This window comes from Peromyscus eremicus, chromosome 22, assembly GCF_949786415.1.
Source record: "Peromyscus eremicus chromosome 22, PerEre_H2_v1, whole genome shotgun sequence".
Classification (NCBI taxonomy): domain Eukaryota; kingdom Metazoa; phylum Chordata; class Mammalia; order Rodentia; family Cricetidae; genus Peromyscus; species Peromyscus eremicus.
Genome location: NC_081437.1, coordinates 21,934,273 through 21,954,555, shown reverse-complemented (window position 1 = coordinate 21,954,555; position 20,283 = coordinate 21,934,273). Strand labels below are relative to the sequence as shown.

Sequence of the window (20,283 nt, the reverse complement as noted above, 5' to 3'; positions counted from 1 at the left end):
CTGTCCCGCCGGCGCGATCGGGGCCGCTGGACCGGCGGCGCTTGCTGCCTTGTCCTAAGTCAAGTGTCCGAGTCGCCGGGAAACTCAGGCGGCGAGTTGGCCACAGGAAGTTTATTCTCGGGCTCCTTTTCTAAAAGGAGGAAACAGAAGTTTCTCCCAACCGGCAGCTTTTCTTTTTCGCCTCTTTGGCGCCCTGTGAGATCGGGGAGGGAGTCCCCCCAGAGCTGCCAAGCGACACCCGCTGGGCTCCTAGTCTTTTTTTTTTTTTTTTTTTCTTTTTTTTTTTTGCGTTTGCCCCTTTTTTTTCTCCAGCCCCTGGGTCCCGGCGGAGCTCCGGCTGCGCGCGGGGGCGGAAGGGCGCGCGCAGGGGAGGGACCGAGGGACGCGCCGACTTTTTTAGAGGGAGGGACCCGGTGGACAACCGGTTCCGCGGAGCTTGCAGAGCAGAAACGAAGTGCGGTGCGCGGCGTTCGGGGGGTCACTTCCCGAGTGTCGCCGCCTCCCTGTCTGCCTCGGTTAGGGGACAGCCCCGGAGCGAAGAGGCCAGCCCGCGGCGGGGCCGGTGGACCAGCGAGCGCGCAGCAGACTGTGCGCGGCCGCGGCGAGGGCGGGGAAGAAAACCACCCTGTTTCCTCTCCGGCCCCCACCGCGGATCATGTACCAGGATTATCCCGGGAACTTTGACACCTCGTCCCGGGGCAGCAGCGGCTCTCCTGCGCACGCCGAGTCCTACTCCAGCGGTGGCGGCGGCCAGCAGGTACGTGCGGGCCCGGGTGCACCTGGCGGCGCGGGCAGACTCCTGCCCTCTCTCCTCGCTCCCACTGCCTCCACCCCCAACCTCTGTCTTTACCCTTTCTTGACGGGGCTAGAAAAATACTTCGGGGCCACCGTTGTTAAGTTGTGGGGTTTTGTTCTGTTCCGCCCCACCCACCCCACCACTTTTTTTTTTTTTTTTTAAACAAGCGGAGAGTGGGCTCGAAGAGCCAATAACACCCTCACCCCTCGGCTTCTCTTACTTTATTTTCCAGAAAAGCTTCTGGAATTCCAGGTCCCCTCCTGGAAGCCTGTTGCCTCCTTCCGAGCGCTCTCCCCTCCCTTTCCACCTTCCCCTTTCTCGGTGGTGGATAGGCAAGAAAATCTTTGCACTCCCTAAGCCCCTCCCAACCGTCAAAGACCCTACAGCGAAGGCCTTCTAGCCCTTCCTACTCCCGTTTTCCTTCTGTCTTAGCTGCTTTCTGGAAAGGGCTGGGGACTCAGAAATATGGTTGGGCTCCTTCCAGTGATCCGGAGGGCGGGCTAGGGTTGCCTCTGGGAATCAGGTGCGGAGGTCAGGAAGGAAGAAGCTGGCTTTGATTGGCTCTTGACACCTCTTGTGCCCCCCCCCCCAGCTTCCGGTGAGGGTTGGACAGGAGCATGTACTGTCCCGGAGAGCCGACCCTTGAGGGGCTTGGGGGGTACCTGAGGCAAAGACGCTGACAGAGAGAAGTGGGAGAAAGAGACATCCCTTGGGCTCCGGAGTGGTTTTAGAAGTAGAAAAACAACTTTCTAAAGCAGGCAGACTGGTTTCCATTGGAGGGGTTGTGCCTGTAATCTGTGTGTCTATAGGTACCAAACAGGCACTGGGGGGCGGGGGGGGGGAGGAGGGCGTACTGGTGGGGTACCTGACTTGTGTAGCGTCTTGCGAGGGAACTGCATGAACTCACAAGGTCCTCTGCCACCTGAAGCCCACCGGAGTTCCTAGGCGTTCCTAGGCAAGTTGGCGGCAGCGTGAGTTACTCTCCTAAGGCCGTGGCTATGGCCTTGTCTTTGGCCTCCAGCAGTCAACCTGATAGGAGGTGTGTGTGTGTGTGTGTGTGTGTGTGTGTGTGTGTGTGTGTGTGTGTGTGTGTATGTGTGTGCTTCCAGGGAGAGATGGACTGAGCTGGGAAATATAATAAAAAACATGTCTTTCTTTGTAATCTGAAAAAGAGGGGCACCTCTCTCAAAGTGATGTCCCATGTCTGGTGAGCCCCTCCAAATAGCTTTTCTGTGTCTTCTCTCTAACCCCTCCGTACCTGCTAAGCACCCGCTGTAGAGAGCCTCCTCCGTGCGCGGAGGGTGCGGTCAATGGACCCTTACTACCAAGTGAGGAGTTTTAAATCTTATCTGAAAAGTCATTGACTATGTTTGCATCCCAGCCCAGTGGGTGATTTGTGTTGAACCCAGACATCGAATGGGTTCTAACCAATGGGTTAGAGTCATTTATACCTGCCCCCCCCACTTTCCAATTCAATAACCCCCACCCCACATCCCTCTCCTTCCACAGTCAACATAGGCGCTTTGCATTCTTTCTTTTCTTTCACTAATGAGACCGAGACAGTGACCCTTGACAACGGTGCGATCTCCCTGCCTGGCGCTTCGCTGGGACGCTGGGGCCTGGATGGGAAGTCGGACCGGACATCAGTGCCCCAGCTGAATAATCTGTGTCACTAGGGCTCTGAGCCCAGGATATGAGCGGAGGCAATTCCTTGTTTTGGAAGCCAATCAGACAGGAAACCAACGCGAGGCCGAAGGAAGAGCGCTCCGTCCAGCCGTGTGTAATGGGGCCTCATTACCGAAGCAAAAAGCAGCTGTTGGCTAATTCCTAGCATGCTGTAACACATGAGGGTTTTGCAATTAGCAACAACCAATGCATGGGATTCTCAGGTCCGTCTGCCCATTCTGCTCAGTAGCATGAGCAAGAAGTCTCTCAACCCCAGAGGGATTGGCAAGGTACCGCCACTTCGGCCAAGTTTCAGCATGATCCCTTCTACTCCTTGCTGGTGTGGTGGGTGGGAGATGAGGAGTCAGCGGGGGTGGGGTGGGGTGGGGTGGTGGGGGTGTTAATCACCTCCCTGCTCTGGCTTTCTACAAAAAAAAAAATGATTCTGTGGTCCCAATGATAGGCCTCAGCTTTCGTTACTTTCCAAGTCTGTGCTACCACCCCACCCCGATCTGGGCTCAAGGTAACTTTATTACATACCAGATAAAGTCTGTAATCAACTATTCTCCCAACCTTCTTCGTGGGGAAATTTTTCCGGCAGTTAGTGACTGGGCCTTCTTCCTTTATGGCATTGTGATGGACCAATCATTGTGAGATATTCCTGGTTTTCCCTTGAGCAAGTGGATACAGTTTTTTTCCTGGTCTCTTTGTTTGTGGGGTCCTGTATCCCCCATACATTTGCTGTTTAACCAGCTCCAACAGCCCCCAGCCCCCAGCCCACCCCCCCCCTACTCCCATCTAGCTGCATAAAGCCTGGTCTTAGCACTGAGTTCCACTGACTTGTCGGGGGAGAGGGGGGGCAGACAGCTCTTTGTACAGACCTCTGCTTGTGTATATGGCAGGAACTTGAAACACGAAAAATATTTCCTGTTGCAGCTATAATCCCAATCTCAAAGGCTAATCACTGAGATTTCATTTTCCTCGGGAGAGTTGTCTCTACCTCCCCCTCCTGGAGCTGGCTGTGTTATTCTTTTCTTTCTCCTGGCTTTCCTGGGATAACACCTCCAGATATATGCTGTGCCTTGCTCCTTGGCTGTTACGGTTTCAGGGCTCTGGCATTACGCAATCCAGCCAGTTACACAAACAGAGGTCATTTCATAACTTGTTTTCATCAGCCAGGCCCCCCTGTAAATGAAAAAAAACAAAACAAAACAAAAACAAGACCCGGAACTTTTTCCAAGGCTGCTATCTGTTTCTAGATGACTTGTGAGGATAAGTCAAGGATATTTCCTTTTGGAATCAAGGAACGTCAGACCAGCTTTTTTTTTTTCTTCCCCCTCTGCCACATTCTCCCAACAGGGGCACGCTCACGCACACACACACACACACACACACACACACACACACACACACACACACACACAAAATTCCCCAGAGTAAACTTTTGCCAACTGTACCAGGCTGGGACATTCCTTGCATCAAACAACTTTTACCAGAAATGACTGTGATTTCCCAAGTCAGCCTCAACCATACCTCTCTAGTGCCCCCTACAGGATATTTTTGGAACCACGCTCCTGGGAATGTATTTTTCCAGTCTCAGGGTGTTAAACTTGGTTAGTTTTCCAAATTCTTAGAATTCTTCTTTTTATTTAAGGCAACTAAGTGCCATATATTTAGCAATAGCTAACCATAAACAGCTTGAATTAAAAGTGAGTTTCTTTTTAAGAAAAAGACATATTTTGCTGTTTCAAGTAAAGCCTGGTTGGGAAGGGGCCCTCCACAGTGTTGTTTTCTTGACATGTTTGTGTGGGGACACGCTGGGAGAGTGGGAGATGCAAATGAAGGCCCTCTGCTTTTTCTCTTTTCCCTTTTTGTTTTCCCTTGACCGGACAGATGTTGTAGATTCAGGATCCAACAGGATTGATCCCAGGAATGTGTCTGTCCTGTTGACTCTTGGTGGTGGCAGTATGCTTCACTTTCCCATCACTATCGGGGTGAAGTAGCAGTCATAAACTGTCTTGAGTGGCAGCTGAAGTTTCCTTTCCAAAACCCCAAGTGCATTTCCATTATTGTATTTCTGCCTGCCTTATTATTCATAGCGAATATAAAATGTGAGAGCTTGAGGGTGTGTGTGTGTGTGTGTGTGTGTGTCTTACTACAGACACACCAGAGCCCACACGCCTAAATCACTCCTCCCTGCTGCCTCCTCCATCCTTGCTGCTTATGGGGACCACATGCTTAACTGAATGCCGAGGCTGCAGGACTCAGAGGCTTTGCAAGAACTGCTCTTTTGGAATTGTTTTTACTGTATTTAGGAAATTCTCCTGGCTTACAAATCTTCCCTTGAAAGGTGAACTTGCTATTTGAAAATTACCGAAAGGTCTTTGGAATTCAGTTTTATGTATAAAGTCTGAAAGGACAGGCTGGGGTCCAGCACAGAGTGACACCCCAAGTCCTGTTGGCCTCAATCTTCCAAGTCCACAAGCTCTCCAGTTCAAAACCCACAAATACGGTCCCTTGCTGACACAGCATCTCTGCCATTGATGTCTTGAACGTTTTTTTTTCTTTGTTAAACAGAAATAAAGATACTGGTTTTGAGAATGAAGGAAACCAACTTCCTGGTTTATGTGTTGAAAGGGAAAAAAATACCTTCATTGCTGGGTAGATATGTCTCATCCCTATCGTATGTAGGCAGGGGCAGGTGGATCTCTGAGTTCAAGGCCAGCCTGGTCTCTGAGTTCAAGGCCAGCCTGGTCTCAACCCTGGTCCTATTGACTGCAGAGGGTACAGGACCAGGGATATTAGGAAAGGGTCCCTGAGTGAATTTCTCCAGTGTTTAGGAGTGGGACTCTTACCAGAAAGAGCAAAGGATCCAGGAAACCCAGGGATAACTCCGCAGCAACCTCTGCCCGCTTCTTCTCTCTACTTTTTGCTTTCCTTCACCCTGGCCATGAGGTGCCACAGGTGAGGGTGGTTCTCTCCAGTGAAGCTGGTGAAGAGACTGGGGGGGGGGCAGGTCACCTGGGATACGTCTGTATAGGTTACAAGTTTGGAAATTGTGAGTTGTTAGCAGCAATTTCCACTGTGACATAAATGGCATTTCCTCAGAGAAGAAAGGTCAGAGGTCAAGGTGACAGCCAGTGTAGCTGCTGTGTACAGGCTTTGGAAGGCACCCTGTGCTCAGTGAATGAACACAGCACTAGCCTGATACTGGTGTTGGGCCTCAGAAGGCTGATGTGAGTAAGTGTGACTAGAACATTCGACATTCCCCATTCTCTCTCTAAAGCTAGTCTTCTGGGATGTTGGAGATTTCCTTTTCCTTTGTTGAGGGTGTAGGAAGGAGAAAGACCCATTCTATCCTGCCTGCCTTCCTGATGGAGCAGGTTACAGGGTCCACAGGTTCGTGTCTTGCATGATTGGGGTCCTGATAAGGATCAATCCAAGAAGAGCCTGACCAGGAGGATGGGCCAAGAACTTCAAGCTTGACTTCTATCTAAATACCATGTCTGCCTAGCTCAAGACTCTGGGGAGGCGGGGGCTCCATCTACGCTTATGGGGATGGTGGTCGAAGCTCCTGGTCTGAGACTCTTTAGCAAAAGACGAGGTGTGACTCTTTTCTGAACCCAAGGTCTTATTGCTGTGTTCCAAAAGGCTGTTCTCCAAGTCAGCAGCGGCTGGGCTGGGAGAGTGAGGCCTCTTGAGTTGATATACATACTCACTGAGCCCCTAAGCACAGAGTGCTGCTGAATGACATTGAAGTCCCCAGTGCCCGAAGACTCACAACAAAGCTTGTGAGGGCTTAAACTTTGGCTCAGTGTCTGGAGATCCAATCCGAGGAGTGAGGTCCATCCCCTTGGCTTCCTGGCTTAGAGGGGTCTCTCTGTCTGTTTTTGTTGTTTGTTTGTTTGTTTGTTTGTGGCTTACTTCTTTCCTCTCTGTGTCCCTCCAACCTGAGCCTGGAGGCCGAACTGTGTCTGTGAGTGACATTTAATGGAGCCCAGAAGTGCCCGCTTGCTCGTATGTTCTCTGTGGACACTCACCTGCCAGAGTGGTGGCATAGAGGGGTAATACAGATACCGCCCAGAAAGCGTCAACTGGCTCCTTAGAGTGGATCTTGCCAGATTCAGCTCTAGGAGGCCTATGGGGGTTGTTTGTCCTTTTATAGGCATTCACCCACAAGTTGTTGACAGAGAGACACAATTTTTTTTTTAAGTACTTGGATGCTCTGACAGCCTGGAATGCCATATAGCCACCCAGTATCTTCAGGCCTGTCCCCAAAGGAAATGCTTTCCAGGGGCTTATATAGCCCCAGGAGAACTTGGTCCCCTGGCTACCTCTTCCATCCATCCTATGACTGCCAGCCTGTAGCTGGGCACTGTCACGGTATTGCCCCGCTTCCTGGGCCTGGAAAGCTGTCTTGGTTTCTTTACCGGGAACCGTGACTCCATGCCCCCTTTACAGGACGTTTGGGTCGTTCTTGGTCTGTTAGCATAGGAGAATATCGGGCTGACGTCTAAGACCACAGACTTCCAGCCTCATCGCCTCTCTCTTACCCCAGTGTCACTTTCTGAATAACATGTTTGGAGTGGAGACAAAAACATCTGCCAGATCTAATTGAAACTTTTGTGCGTCTCTCCAAGAGGCTCCTTCGGAGACAAAAGCCTTCTTTATCGGGCCTCAGTCCCCTCTGGGGACAGGACATTTGTTTTCCTTGCAGTTGGGAGTCGGCGTGTTATCCATATGGCTTTACCTCTGTCTGAAACAAGGTGTACAGGCGATCCAGAGGCAGTCATTACCTCCCGCCTTGTTTTTATTACCGCCTTGTTTTGTCTAGACCAAGCCATGGCTGCGAGGAATCTGGCTGGTGTCTGCCGGGAAGCAGTGTGTGTGTGTGTGTGTGTGTGTATGTGTGGACTGAGAGGGCCGGAGAGGGGCTGGGCGGCACCTGCCCATGCCTGAGGAATCTTAGTCGCCCAGCTGCCCTTGGGTTTTCTGCCTCCTTCCCCAAGCCTAAAACAGGCACACGGTTGTTCTTTGGAAGGAGCGTGTTTCTTAGATAATTTCCTGAAAAGAACTGACAGCTGCCCCCCCCACCCCCTCCAGGAGATGGTCACATCCGGCCATTGCCCTGGAAGCACCCAGATTTGCTGCTGTCTAAGGACCTATCTTGCGGGAGAGAAACGGAATACAAATTTGGGTGCTTCCAAAAGTAGGAAGCTGGCAGTTCTCCCAAGAGCTAGCCTGTGCTGTGTACACAGCCCTTACATTACGAGGGTGACGTGATTCTGATGACGGTGGTGGCGGCATCGGCGGCGGTGACGGTGATGGTGGAGATTTGTAGTGTCTTCTATTTGTTTGGGGCAATGTTTTTCTGCCCTGGTTGCACATTATAATAAAATCTCCTTGGAGTTCGAAAAAGTACCTGTAATAGGACTCCACCTCTAACCAATTATTTTAGTTTCCTAATGATGATGCTCCGACGTTGGTGATCTTTACAAGCTCCTCGGAGTATTCTTAGCTGGGGTTGAGAACCACTTGGTGTGCTCTGCAGCCTGTGATTACAGTCGCTGTGGCTTTTATCCCTGTCACAATGCGGGGCATTCGGAATCAATATGTTCTCTTTTTGTCCCAGGATTGAGTCCTCAGGGGTGGGCTCAGAGCAGAGCTTCTCCAGCCAGGCCGCAAACCTGGACCTCCTGACTCCAAGCAAAGTCCCTGTGCCTCCTCCAGTAGCGCCAGAGAAAATTCACTGTGGGGACCTCAGTGCTCCTGTACACACTTGTCCACGTCCGCTGTCCACAACACACCTTTACCTTCTCATAGCTCAGCTCCAGGCACACACACCTTCTCCACTTCAAAAAGTCTAACCTGCTTTACACACACCGGCTTTACATGAAATGCTCCTCCTCCCCCTCCCTCCCTTGGCCTTGTACATGCTAAGTGAGTGTTAGAGTCCTTTTTCTATTTTTGAGGCAAGGTCTCACGAAGTTGCCCAGGCTGGCCTTGAACTCATTTTGTAGCTCAGACTTGCCTTGGATTTTATTTATTTATTTATTTATTTATTTATTTATTTATTTATTTATTTATTTATTTTAGAGGGGGGCATTGGTTTTTCAAGACAGGGTTTCTCTGTGTAGCCCTGGTCATTCTGGAACTGACTTTGTAGACCAGGCTGGCTCAAACTCAGAGATCTCCTGCCTCTGCCTTCCAAGTGCTAGGATTAAAGGCATGCACCACTGCCCAGCTGACTTTGGATTTTTTTTTATTATTATTCTTTTGCTTCAACCCTATTGTATAGCTGGGATTTTTTTTTTTTTTTTTTTTTTTTTTTATCTTGAACCACTAAGCCTGGCATACCTGTTTCTCTTCAGTCAACTCTTGGTTCAAAACCAAAACCAACCCTACTTACCTTTGCCTTCAGTGGTATAACTCTGAAACTGGCTAGACTGACCAGAAGCCATCGTCCTGAGCAACCTCCCTGATAAAATCCCAGAATCCATTGCACTGGGCAGTTTTCATGCACCGGGGCAGTTTGGGAAGTGAGGCAGTCACATTCTACCGCAGGGACTGGAGTCAGGTGGGTGGCAGAATGCTGAGCGAGGAAGGGTCTGTCAGCTCATCCAGGTCCAGTGTTGGGGTCTGTAGGCTTCACTTTATTTTCATACCTGTGATGTTATCAGCAGGGGTAAAGACTGCAGAGGTGGCCACTTCCAATTCTTCTAGTCTTGGTTGCTCTGACTAGACCAGTTGGGGGCTACTCTAGTGCCTGGGCTAAGGATAGCAGAGTTTCCTTTTGGTTGAAACCGATCTATGGGACCTCCTTGATGGTGGTGGAGGGCTGAGGGGACCCTTGGCACAAGGTGGACTCCAGCACTTGGGGCTGGGTTTTGAGGAAGGAAGAATGCTAGAGAAATCTGTGTGGTACCGCGTTGAGAGGTTCCTCCACGACCAAGATGGTTCAGCAAGTCTTGGTCATGCCAAGCTGGATTTGAACTCTGACCCCACTGCTTAGCACTAATATGGCCTTGAATCAGTGGCTTGGAGTCTCTCAGACTGTTTCTGCCTCTAAGATGAAGATCATGTGGTGCTTACCTCAGAGGGAGAATTAGCCGGGCAATCTAGGCAAGACATTAACATGGTGTCGGGCAGCCTCTAAGTGCTAGCTATTATGGCTGTTGTCATTTTACCCATGAGATCAAGGCGGCAAAGCTGTGAGATGTTCTTGTGGACGCAGATCTTCTGAGGACGGGGCATTGACTGGGTCCCTAGAGAGCCTTTTTCCTGAAACGCTGGAAATGGGAGGGGCTTCCCTCCTGCCTCTCCTCCTCTCCAGGAGCTGTCCCAGCGAAGGGTCAAGGCCAGCTCTAGCCATCCTGGCAGGAGGGGGGATATTCTAGAGAGACACTTGTGCCCCTCCCTTTGGCTATCAGACCACTGAGACCGTGGTCCCCAAGAAACTGGATTTGTCCCAGGAATCTCATACTGAGAGAAGGGAAGAGCTGATGACTCCCAGGAAGGGTCTTTACACAGTATGACAACCTGTCAGAGCGCCTTGCAGGACAGACTGAAGATGGCGGGGGGAGGGGGGGGGGCGCGGGGGGGCGGGGAGGGGGGGGCAGGACCACATCTTGACGGAGGCTACTTAGCTATCCATGCCTCTTGCCCTCTGTTTGAACTTGAACTTTGTGTCCTGACTCTGAAGACAGGCTTGGGGAGTCACTGGGCCTCTCTGTCCCTTTTCTTAATATGGTCATGTTGAATAAATCTCCCTTTTCTGCTCTCCTCTATTACTGTTGAATTGGCCCACTGGGGATGGGTGCAGAGCCCAGCTATTTAGGGCTGTGGGGCCCAGGCTCTGACCCCAACACCTCCAGTAACACGGTAGCTGAGGGGCCTGATCTATCGTGTTTCGATGTTCTGTCTCGTTGGATTTTTTAAATAGAATGTTCCCCGCAGCTCACAGAGCTCTGCAACATGGTCCTGACGTAAATTAAGAGACAAAGGGAAGCCTGTGAGATGGCAGCACCCAAGTTTCCCCACAGACACATCTGTGAGCCCAGGTAGACAGATGTGTCAATGGCAGAGATAGACACAGTGCGTCTGCCCCGAGCCAGATGCCAGCGAAGGCAGAGGGCAGGGTCGAAGATAGCAAGAGGAATTCCAGTTGCAAAGCCAGACGCATGGGCCCCACTGATCGTAGACCCTCTAATAAACAGAGGTGAGGATTCAGCCTTCTCAACTTGACCTTGATCTGATAGGTGTATAGGCTCATCGTGAACTTCCTTGGAAAGTGACAAAATATACTTGTAGTGATCTCCCTTGATCTACTGGTGTGTAAATCTCCAAGAAATGTGTCCTGAGCCAGTACCCTGGGGAATAATTGGTAGGTGACTCAGAGGCCCCAGGAGGCCAACGGGAAACATCCTGCAGATATGTGCCCTGGAGGGCTGCAGGGTGAATGTGAGCGGCTCAGCCTCCCGTGTGTCCTAGAAGTCACTTGGGATATGGCTGCATCCTCCCCAGAGCCCCTGAGAATGGAGTCTTCAGGACTCCAGGCAGGGAACAGATCTGACATATGGCCCGGGGATGGATAAGATCGGCTTGCCTTTTGGCTATGTGGGACTTGTCCAGGGATGCCCACCTGGGTCCTGACCATGCCATCAAGCCTTAACCCCGAAGTCTGTAGGTTTTGGCCTTGGCTCTGGCTCCGCTTGTGGCAGTCTGCTGTTTCTTGGCTCAATGTCATGTCTTTCTCCTTGTTTCAGAAGTTCCGGGTAGATATGCCTGGCTCAGGCAGCGCCTTCATCCCCACCATCAACGCCATCACCACCAGCCAGGACCTGCAGTGGATGGTACAGCCCACAGTGATTACTTCCATGTCCAACCCTTATCCACGCTCACACCCCTACAGCCCCCTGCCGGGCCTGGCTTCTGTCCCTGGGCACATGGCTCTCCCCAGACCCGGCGTGATCAAGACCATTGGTACCACTGTGGGCCGCAGGAGGAGAGATGAGCAGGTATGCCTCTAGCTAGTAGAGAAGAGCCACGTTGGTAGCTGGGGGAGGTAGGGGCTCTTGAATGCAGATGTTATGTTGGTGTTTGAGGGAGTTCTTGAGTTCGGGGAACAGTTTGTAAGTGTAAAGTATCAGTGAATGCGAACTGTCATGGCCTCCTACAGTAGTGCCCTGCCCTGGGCCTTAGTGGGGAGCCACTGGGTGAGCGCCATAGGACCAGGGCTTTGAGCATCCCTGTGACTTTCCATTCTTCCTCAGTGTCTCAGGTCTTTAGATCAAAGCTGAAGCCCTTTTCCTGTTCCTGGAATGTATGTTCTAGAAGTATAGTGACCTGGGCCCAAGGAGTCTCTTCAGCTATGGCGGGGAGACAGAGGTCACACATCAGGTTTCGCTTGTTTTTCCTCCTCAAGAGGCTCAGCTTTGAAAGAGAACTGACTTGGAAGGGAGGATGCAGGCTTTCCAAGACCTCATCTGTCTCCCATCACAGACGATACCCCCAAGGCCCAGACCTCCTTGCTTAGACTCCATGCACAGTGCCCTTCCCACAAGGCCATGCCAGTGCGTTTTCCTTCTCAAATGAAACGTGAATCTGGTAACGCCTTCCTGATAACTGTGGGAGCCTTTTCTCCAGCTCCTGTCTGTTTTTACTCTAGGGTCCCCAGGGCCTACCATGTCCTAGTACCAGTGCCTTTAATACGGCACAGGGATGGACCCAGAGCCAGTAGTCCCGAGAGTGCCTCTGTGTGGTAGACACTGAGGTACAGTGGATGTGTGTGGGAAGCCACTGGCCCCTTCTGGGGGCTTCCCACAGGTTACAGGACTTGTAGTAGGTGTGACTTCACAGTCCTTTGTCATTGTGCTTCCTATAATGTATCCATGGTGCAAAGCTCCATCGCCATTGACAAGCCAGATTGTCCCGGGATATACATGATGCTGAGTGGCAGCCAGGCTCCTGTGGGCTGACGGGACATGGCAGCATGATGTGTCCCACGGTCTTCCTCTGCCGGGCCTACCTCACACTACATTCGGAAGTTTACACCTAGAAGGGACTTTGAGGACAGTGCCTCCGAATTTTCCCCCTGGACCCAGCTCATAGATGAGGCCTAGAAGGCAGGGGTCTGCTCAGAGTCACACCAAGTTAGTAGTAGCGGAGACTGGGATCCACCGCTTTGACCTTCAGGTGGATGTTTTTGATGCTACCCCCACCCAGGTCTGCTTCAAGACCAGCTGTCTGGGGCCATCCTTTTGTGGTTCCATTTTTCCAGCCCCCCCCTCCCCCATTCCTACCCCAAGGCTTGTCCCAGGAATCAGCTTGGTGCCTCATGGCCCTCGTCCAGAGCCTGCCCAGGAGGCTCCTCTGAGCCCAGGGTGGGGACTGAGGAGAAGGGAGGGGAGGGCGTGTGTGGCTTGTGGGTGGGTCCCTAGTGATGTTAACAACACTCAAGCTGTAACCACGTTGATCTCACCACCCCAGAACATTTCCTATGTCGACAGTACCCACAATTGCCCCACACCTCCCCAGACAGGGAGACTTCTAAGGCTAAAAGTTACCAAGGTAGGAGGAAGGCTTGCTTTGAACCAAGCCTAGCTTTTTTTTTTTTTTCTCTCCCTCAGCAATAAAGGCTGCCTGTGGGGGAGGGGAGGGTAGTGGTGCTGGGCCTTCAGTGGAGTCCAGGGGCCCATAGAGAAACCTCAACCCAGGACTGCCACAAGACCACAGGCTTTCTTGGTAACTAACTAACTTTGTAAGGCTTGGACCAAGATAGGTTTGGGAGCAGGTGTTGGCTGAGTGGCCTTGTGACCTCCTGTGGGGTCAGCTCTGTGTAGATGGAGTGGACTTTCCACTTGGATGCCTTTCTTGGCTGCTCAGGATTTCAGAGCCACGGACTCCCGGGGTGGGAGGGAGCTCCCTGGGGTCCTGACCTGAGCCCAGATAGCACAAACAGCTTGTTCCTCATGCTGTGGTCTGTCGTTAGGCAGCTTTTCTGTCTGGGGTAGCTTCAGCTGCCCACCCCCCAGCCCCATGTGTCCCTTGAAGGCAGGACTCAGGTCCTATCATACTTAGAATCTTTGAAGCTCCTAGCAGAGCGTATGGCACACAGTAGGTATGCATCATTGTCTGGTACCTGAACGAGAAGGTCTTCTCTTTGCCCTGTGTTATGCTTTAGCCCCTGGCCCTCTCCTTGGTAGTGTGTGTGAGCAGAGTTGAGTTCCGAGTCTCTGACTGGTTCGCCAGAAGGAGTTAGTTCCTGATCTCTTCCCAGGGGGTTTTTCCTTTAGTCCATAGCCACAACTCCTGGAATTATGCCTCATGTAGACGGTCACTATCAAATAAGCAGAAAAGCTGGACGGTGAGACTTTTATGCCTAGGCTGCTTTTTCTCTTGCCCAGCCTAGTACTGTGTCAGGCTCCCAAGGAGTCCTCAGGGAGACCTCTGAGAAGCTGGCACTCGGGTTGGCAGAGGAAATTGGGAATAGAGTGGTGATAGTACATCAGTACACACTCCCCCGTGGCTGGATCTTACCTATGTGGAGACTCTACATAATCAAAGGTGGGTGGTGAGGCTGGTAGAGCAGGCGGAGTGATGGGAAGGGTAATTAGCTAGGCTTTGGAGGAAGCTGCTGTATATAGCAGGTGGGGCCAGGCCTAGCTTGCTGGAGGGGACTCTCCTCTGGCTTAGGCTTTGAATCAGAGCTGACAGATCCTGTCCTGGTGCAGGGCCATTGAGTTCCTTACAGACTCTTGGTCTGCTCTCCCTTTCAACATGCAACGTCTGTCCCCTTCCAAGGCAGATCCGTCAACAAGCTCCCTCCAGGCAGTCACACAGCAGTGACCTCATGAGCCTGGCTACACATCTCTTTTCTCCCCTCCCCAATCTCTAAAAAAGGGGCAGGTTGCATTCCTTAAAATACAGCTCTTTAAAAATTGCTGCAAAGCATTGCCACCATTCTGATCATGACCCTTGACCTTGGTCTCTTCAGCTGTCTCCTGAAGAAGAGGAGAAGCGTCGAATCCGGAGGGAGAGGAACAAGCTGGCTGCCGCCAAGTGTCGGAACCGTCGCCGCGAGCTGACGGAGAAGCTGCAGGCGGTGAGGAGCTGTGTGGGGGGCGGGCTTACCCTGGGTGGGCCGAGGGCTGCAGGGCTCCTGCCCTTCCAGTCCTGTCCTCACAAGGATCATACAGATGATGAGTCAGGAGAGACAGAGCATTCTTGCTTTTGAGCACATGGGTCAACATTATGCTAAATGAGGGGTGGGAATGGGGAGAATGGAGAAATGAACGCATAAGAATTGGCCTTTGCCATCTGCGTGGGTCTAGAGAGGAGCAGACCACCTTTCTGGGCCAGTGCGTTTTCTCACTCAGTACCTGTGGGCACTCTGTCCTCAACCCACTGGGGCGTCTCGGTAAAGGTTGACAGTTCCAATGAGCTAGGGCGGGTACATCAATACCTGCCTCTCTGTGGCTCCTTCTCAGGGTTCCGGTTGCCCCCATGCCCAGGGCCAGCAAAGGTGGCTCAGCCTGGCCGAAGCACCCTGGTTTGAGTGGGGTGGGAGCAAGCATCCTCATGCAGACAGGTCACGTGTCAGTCGAGTTATATTTTCTTGGAGCTTTTCCCCTATCCTTCCTTGGCAGGAAGGTTTCCCACCTCTATGGTGAGCTGAGAGCTTCATTCTTGTCCTCCTGAGTCATTCTCCCATGTTCCCTAATTGCCCAGACCCCGGAGCCGGGGGTGGGGGGTTGGGGTTGGGGGTATGATCCTGCCCCTCCCTTTTCTAAACTTGACCTGACCAATGTCACGTAACTCCCTTCTGTGTCTGGCCCTAAAGGAAGGGCTGAGCATCTGGTAGGGGAGGTCCCAGGCCCGTGCTGACTCCCTGGGACACAGTGCTCCCAGAGAGAGGAGATGAGCCGGGAGATTGTGTGTGCGCAGTCCTCACATGGTGACTGACTAGTAGAGAGATTTAGAATCCATTTAATCCTTCCAGGTACAGTCAATCTGTGTTAAGCTGTTTCCTTCATGCCTCAGCCCCAACTTTTGGGTACATTCACTAGAATATATACTTGGTGGATCCCATGATGCCTGTATTCATGGCCTGTGGAGGTGTCAAGAGTAGGGATGGGGTTTGGGGGTAGAAGTTCTTCCTTCCCAGATGGGGCAGACCGGGGAGCGATCAGCCCACCACGGGAGGCTCCCTCCGCAGAGCCTTCCACTGCTAACTGTTCTCTCCTACTTCAAGGAGCCACCATGCCTTACTGTGACTCCCTGAGGGCATCCCTCTCCACCAGCCCAGCACAGCTACTCCTCTGAGTCCTCCCTACTTCCCTCCCGTCTTCCCAGAAGCCTCACACCCTACTTCTCCGCCTCCCCCACGTCCTGACCCAGCTACCCAGGCCCCTGAGCCACATCCTCCACAGGAAGCCTCTGACGTTCATCAGACCCTTGAGACAGATGGAAACTTTTTTTTTTTTTTTTTCACTCCGGAATAATACCGTACTGTGCTTAATGAAGCTCTTGCCCGTATCTCTTCATTTGTGAATGGGAATCTGTGTTAGAGAAAGAGTAGGGAGGAGACTGCTGACGCATGCCTTTCCTCTCCCCAACCATTACAGCCCAGAGGAGCTTTGTGTGAAGGGAGGAGTCGAGGCTGCCACTGGCGATCTTGGCATCCTCGAGGGCTCTTACAGGCTGTCAGGTGCCCCTCTGTTGGGCACACAGTGGAGCTAAATGTGTCCCTCGGTGTCTCTGGTCTAGTGACACTGGAGTAAGAAAGGGAGGATCCAGCAGGGATCGGCTGAGCGTCGGTTACAAGCCAGGCACTGTTCGTTCCAGTGCCGAGGCTAGAGAGGCTTGTACACGGGAGTCTGCTCCTCACACGCAGCGTCCAGCTCAGCATCTGTGTCCACTAGTGGGCTGAAATGGTAAAGGAAGAGCGAGCAGAGGGTTCCCTTGTCTATGAGTACCCCACTCTAACCTGTTGGGGGGACCCAAAGGTAGTACTGGTATCATCAGGGTCCAATGTGGTTAGGATGCTGACTCTGGAGTCCGATGCCCTGGGATTCACATCTGGCCAACCCTCTCTGCTAGCTCTATAACTTTGGGCAGATGAGCCAACTTTTCAGAACCTTGGCTTCCTCATCTTCCAAATGGGCTGATGATAACATCTGCTTTCAGAAGCTTCTGGAGGGCTGAGGGGGATAATCTGGGAAGTGCACAATACGGTGAAGTAGGTGCTCGATCACAGCAGCGCCAGATGTTAATGCGCCTGCCCCACAAGCCAACTTTCCTCCTTCAGAATTAAAAGGGACCGTGAGGCACCATGTGACTCACACCCGGTTAGCTCTCCTGCCGTGTGTGTGAGACGCTCGTGGTAGGTCACCTAAGGACGCTGTCGCTCTCTCTCTCTCTCTCTATGTGTGGTTTGGGACCGTCCCTCAGTTCAGCCTGTGGGCTTCTGTCCCTCACACCCTTCTTTCCCCTCATAGGAAACAGAGGAACTGGAAGAGGAGAAGTCCGGTCTGCAGAAAGAGATCGCTGAGCTACAGAAGGAGAAGGAAAAGCTGGAGTTCATGTTGGTGGCGCATGGCCCTGTGTGCAAAATCAGCCCCGAGGAGCGCCGATCGCCCCCGACCTCCGGGCTGCAGCCCATCCGTGGTACGGGCGGCGCTGTGGTGGTGAAGCAGGAGCCGCTCGAAGAGGACAGCTCCTCTTCCTCAGTGGTAGGGATGGACAAGACCCAGCGCTCTGTCATCAAGCCCATCAGCATTGCTGGGGGTGGTTTCTATGGGGAAGAGCCTCTGCACACCCCCATCGTGGTGACCTCCACACCTGCCATTACTCCAGGCACCTCAAACCTTGTCTTCACCTACCCCAGTGTGCTGGAGCAGGAATCGCCTGCCTCACCCTCGGAGTCCTGCTCCAAGGCTCACCGCAGAAGCAGTAGCAGTGGGGACCAGTCGTCAGACTCCTTGAACTCCCCCACACTGCTGGCCCTGTAACCCTCTGCTCCTCTGGCCAGCTCTGGAGAAGTCATCATGATCATCATCATCATCATCATCCTCATCCTCCTCATCCTCCTCGTCACCCTTCCCGGAGACCAGTACCTTTAAGCGCTCCAGGGCCGTGAGGGCAATAGGGGGACCTTGGCTCTGGGGACCCGATGGGACTTAGTGGCGAGGCACTGGTTGATCTCTTGGAAGCCCTGGGACCCCCTTTCCCTCATTCATCTTGCAAGCAAATCCTCTTTCTTGAGAAGCCGGAGGAGAACTTGGTTTGGTGGACTCAGACATCTTCTCCTGCTTCTGCAGCATCTGGAGCCGGCCCGGATGGTTCCTGTCCCTTTGTGACTCTGTTGTCCCTGGAGTGATGGTGTCCCTTTCCTGCCCCACCAAGCATGCTCAGTGCCTTTTTGGTGTCCCCTGCCTCCCCCAGTCCCAGCTTCACTCCCTCTGGGTTTTTATGAGATTTGCCATGACATTTCATCTGGGTGGTCCGGATATTAAAGCGCTGTTATTTCTGGAGCTGGGGGAGCAGGTGACTCTTCCACTGGGGTGGATGTGTCCCGAAGGGGACAGTCAAAGTGCAATATTATTGAACCTTCCCTCCCCACGCACCCCAGCGCACTAAGGACGTCACAGACCACCAGCGGCCTCCCTGAGTTCGACAGGTGAGGCCATCACTGCTGGGATGCACCGAGGACCTTTCCTCCCCAGCCTTGGAGATGTCCATCCCTTGGAGGATCGGCTTGGCCAGAAGACAAGGGTGTAAGTGCGACAACCAGGGCACGGGTTGGGTTTGCCAAACGCCTAATTACCAAGCCAGGATTAGTGCCAACAAAGCCACGGGGCTGTCCCAGTGAGCTTCCCTTCACCTGACGTCTTGAGCAGAGCTTCTCTTGTAATTATTGCCTCGCCATTCTGACCCTGGCCCCTTCTCCCCAGACCAGGGAGGTACCCCTTCCCAGGAACCGCACATCACTCCAAAGCCCCGCTGGGTTCTGCCCTTCCCCATCTCTCAGGGTGACACCACTCTTAGAGTGTGGGCCTGGACCCTCCCCCGAGTTTGACCTAATGGTTTCTCTTCAAACCTCAGGTGGAAGAGCTGGGGAGATGTCTGGGGCTGTGGTAGGAATGATTTTGGCCTCAGCAGCAGCCCTGGTACCTAGCCTTCCCTGGCTACTCTCCTATCAGTGAGGTGTAGGAGCCCCCCACCTCCCCAGCTCTGCTCTCAGTGGTCTCTCCCATTGATGGATGAATGCTTTTCCTTTGATCCTCCTGTGGCCCACTCCAGAGTGACCTCCTGACCCAGCAGGTCAGTCGGGAGTCACTGGTCTGAGCCAGTCTTGCTGGGCTTGGGGTGTCTATGCCTTTCCTATCAAAGCTAGTATGTGTCCCTTCCCACTGTTGGAAGAACTGTGCTTCTCATGGGTGTCCTGGCCTCCAGCAAGAGCACACTCCTGCCCCCACATCTCAGCCCTTCCTCCCTGCTGCATGTTAACACAGGTCTGGGAAGTGGAGTCTGCTCAGAACCGGTCTCTAGTGCTAATGCTCCGACCTAGTGTGTCCACTCTAAAGATCCTGTCTAAAAGCATGTTATTTGAAATCATGGCTGGTGGTGGAAATCTGAGTTTTGACAGGGAAGGGACAACCTCACAGACCTATGCCTTTCTCAACCCAAGTTCACATGGGCCGGCCATGATTTAATCCCATGACCCACTTACATGCATGCAGAGTACACAGGATCCAGGAGCCATGTGAGAAGCCTGCATGGTCCATTAGACCTGAAAGTGACCGGGGGGGCAGGCGTTGGCTAGGTGGAGAGGGAGATGAAAGGAGAGAGGATTTTTGTTCAGAATAATTTCAATATGCTCTTTCCCGTGTGCCCTGGCTCTAACTCTGCCATTCTGGTCTCCCAGAGCCTCTGGGAGGTGGCTTCCTGGCCTCAGAGTCCTCCTAGAAACAGAAGACAGCCAAGAGTAGCAGGAGTTGGGTAAATACCCGGGGGTGATCTCAGTTGAGAAGCATTTATCATCTCAAGCCAAGTGGGAGCTCTCTCCCTTGTTGTGCTCATGGGTGTTTCTGAAACGAAGCTGCTTTTTTGTTCTCTGTATTTCCAAAGCCCTTTTTCTGCCCTACTCTCCATAGTATGGATCCCGACACAGGTCACAGGCCTGTGACTTGGTGCCCCAGTTGGACACTCCTGAGAACCCCCCCCCCCCAAGTCTGTCTCTCAGTTCAGATTTCAGGCTGTATCAGCATCAGTGCTAGAAGGCACAGCCAGCTAACCTGGGCCTCAGAAGCCTCTGAGGCCACTTTCCCTTCTGACCTGCTTGCCTCGTCCCACAAGACTCCATGGCTTTTCCAAAAGACAAAGATTTCTTGGTAGGGGGGAAGCTGATTATCCATACCTAAACGGTGGGAGTAACCTCGGTTTGCTTCCTTCTGGATTGTCACTTACATGTCACTCACATACATGTCACTCACACATCTATCTGCCTATGCTCCAGCGTCAGGAGCCTGGCTTGCTGTCCTGCCTCCAGTTCAGGGAGTAGCTGCAGTGGGGGGTGGCACGCGGGGGTGGGTTGGGGTGGGGTGGGGTGCTTTGTGCTCAGGCAAGGTGTCAGATCTCATGTGTGCCCTCAGCTGGTGTGGACTTGGGCTGGCACTGTGAGCAGCTCTAGGTTGGCATAGGGCAGACACTCCCCAATCAGCTAGCACGAAGCACAGTCCTCATGGCACCCCAACCTCTGGGAGAGCCGTCCTCCCTCTGTCTGGCTATCTAGGGACCGCTGTGGCACGGGAAAGAGCGGA

General features: G+C 52.7%; 1 protein-coding gene across 1 annotated transcript; it reads left to right on the top strand.

Moving 5' to 3' along the window:
* Positions 1 to 325: 325 nt before the first annotated feature.
* Fosl2 (FOS like 2, AP-1 transcription factor subunit) lies at positions 326 to 20,031 on the top strand. Its single transcript, XM_059248356.1, has 4 exons — positions 326 to 757; positions 11,227 to 11,478; positions 14,457 to 14,564; positions 16,960 to 20,031. Exons 1-4 carry the CDS (start codon positions 656 to 658, stop codon positions 17,470 to 17,472), a joined length of 975 nt encoding a protein of 324 aa, XP_059104339.1. The 5' UTR covers positions 326 to 655; the 3' UTR covers positions 17,473 to 20,031.
* The last annotated feature ends 252 nt before the right edge of the window (positions 20,032 to 20,283 follow it).

Bases quoted from the DNA above. Each gene is read 5' to 3' on its own strand.
- Fosl2 (XM_059248356.1), top strand. From the start codon at position 656: ATGTACCAGGATTATCCCGGGAACTTTGACACCTCGTCCCGGGGCAGC. The intron at 758-11,226 runs GTACGTGCGGGC...TCCTTGTTTCAG, and splicing joins GCGGTGGCGGCGGCCAGCAG to AAGTTCCGGGTAGATATGCC. The intron at 11,479-14,456 runs GTATGCCTCTAG...TGGTCTCTTCAG, and splicing joins GCAGGAGGAGAGATGAGCAG to CTGTCTCCTGAAGAAGAGGA.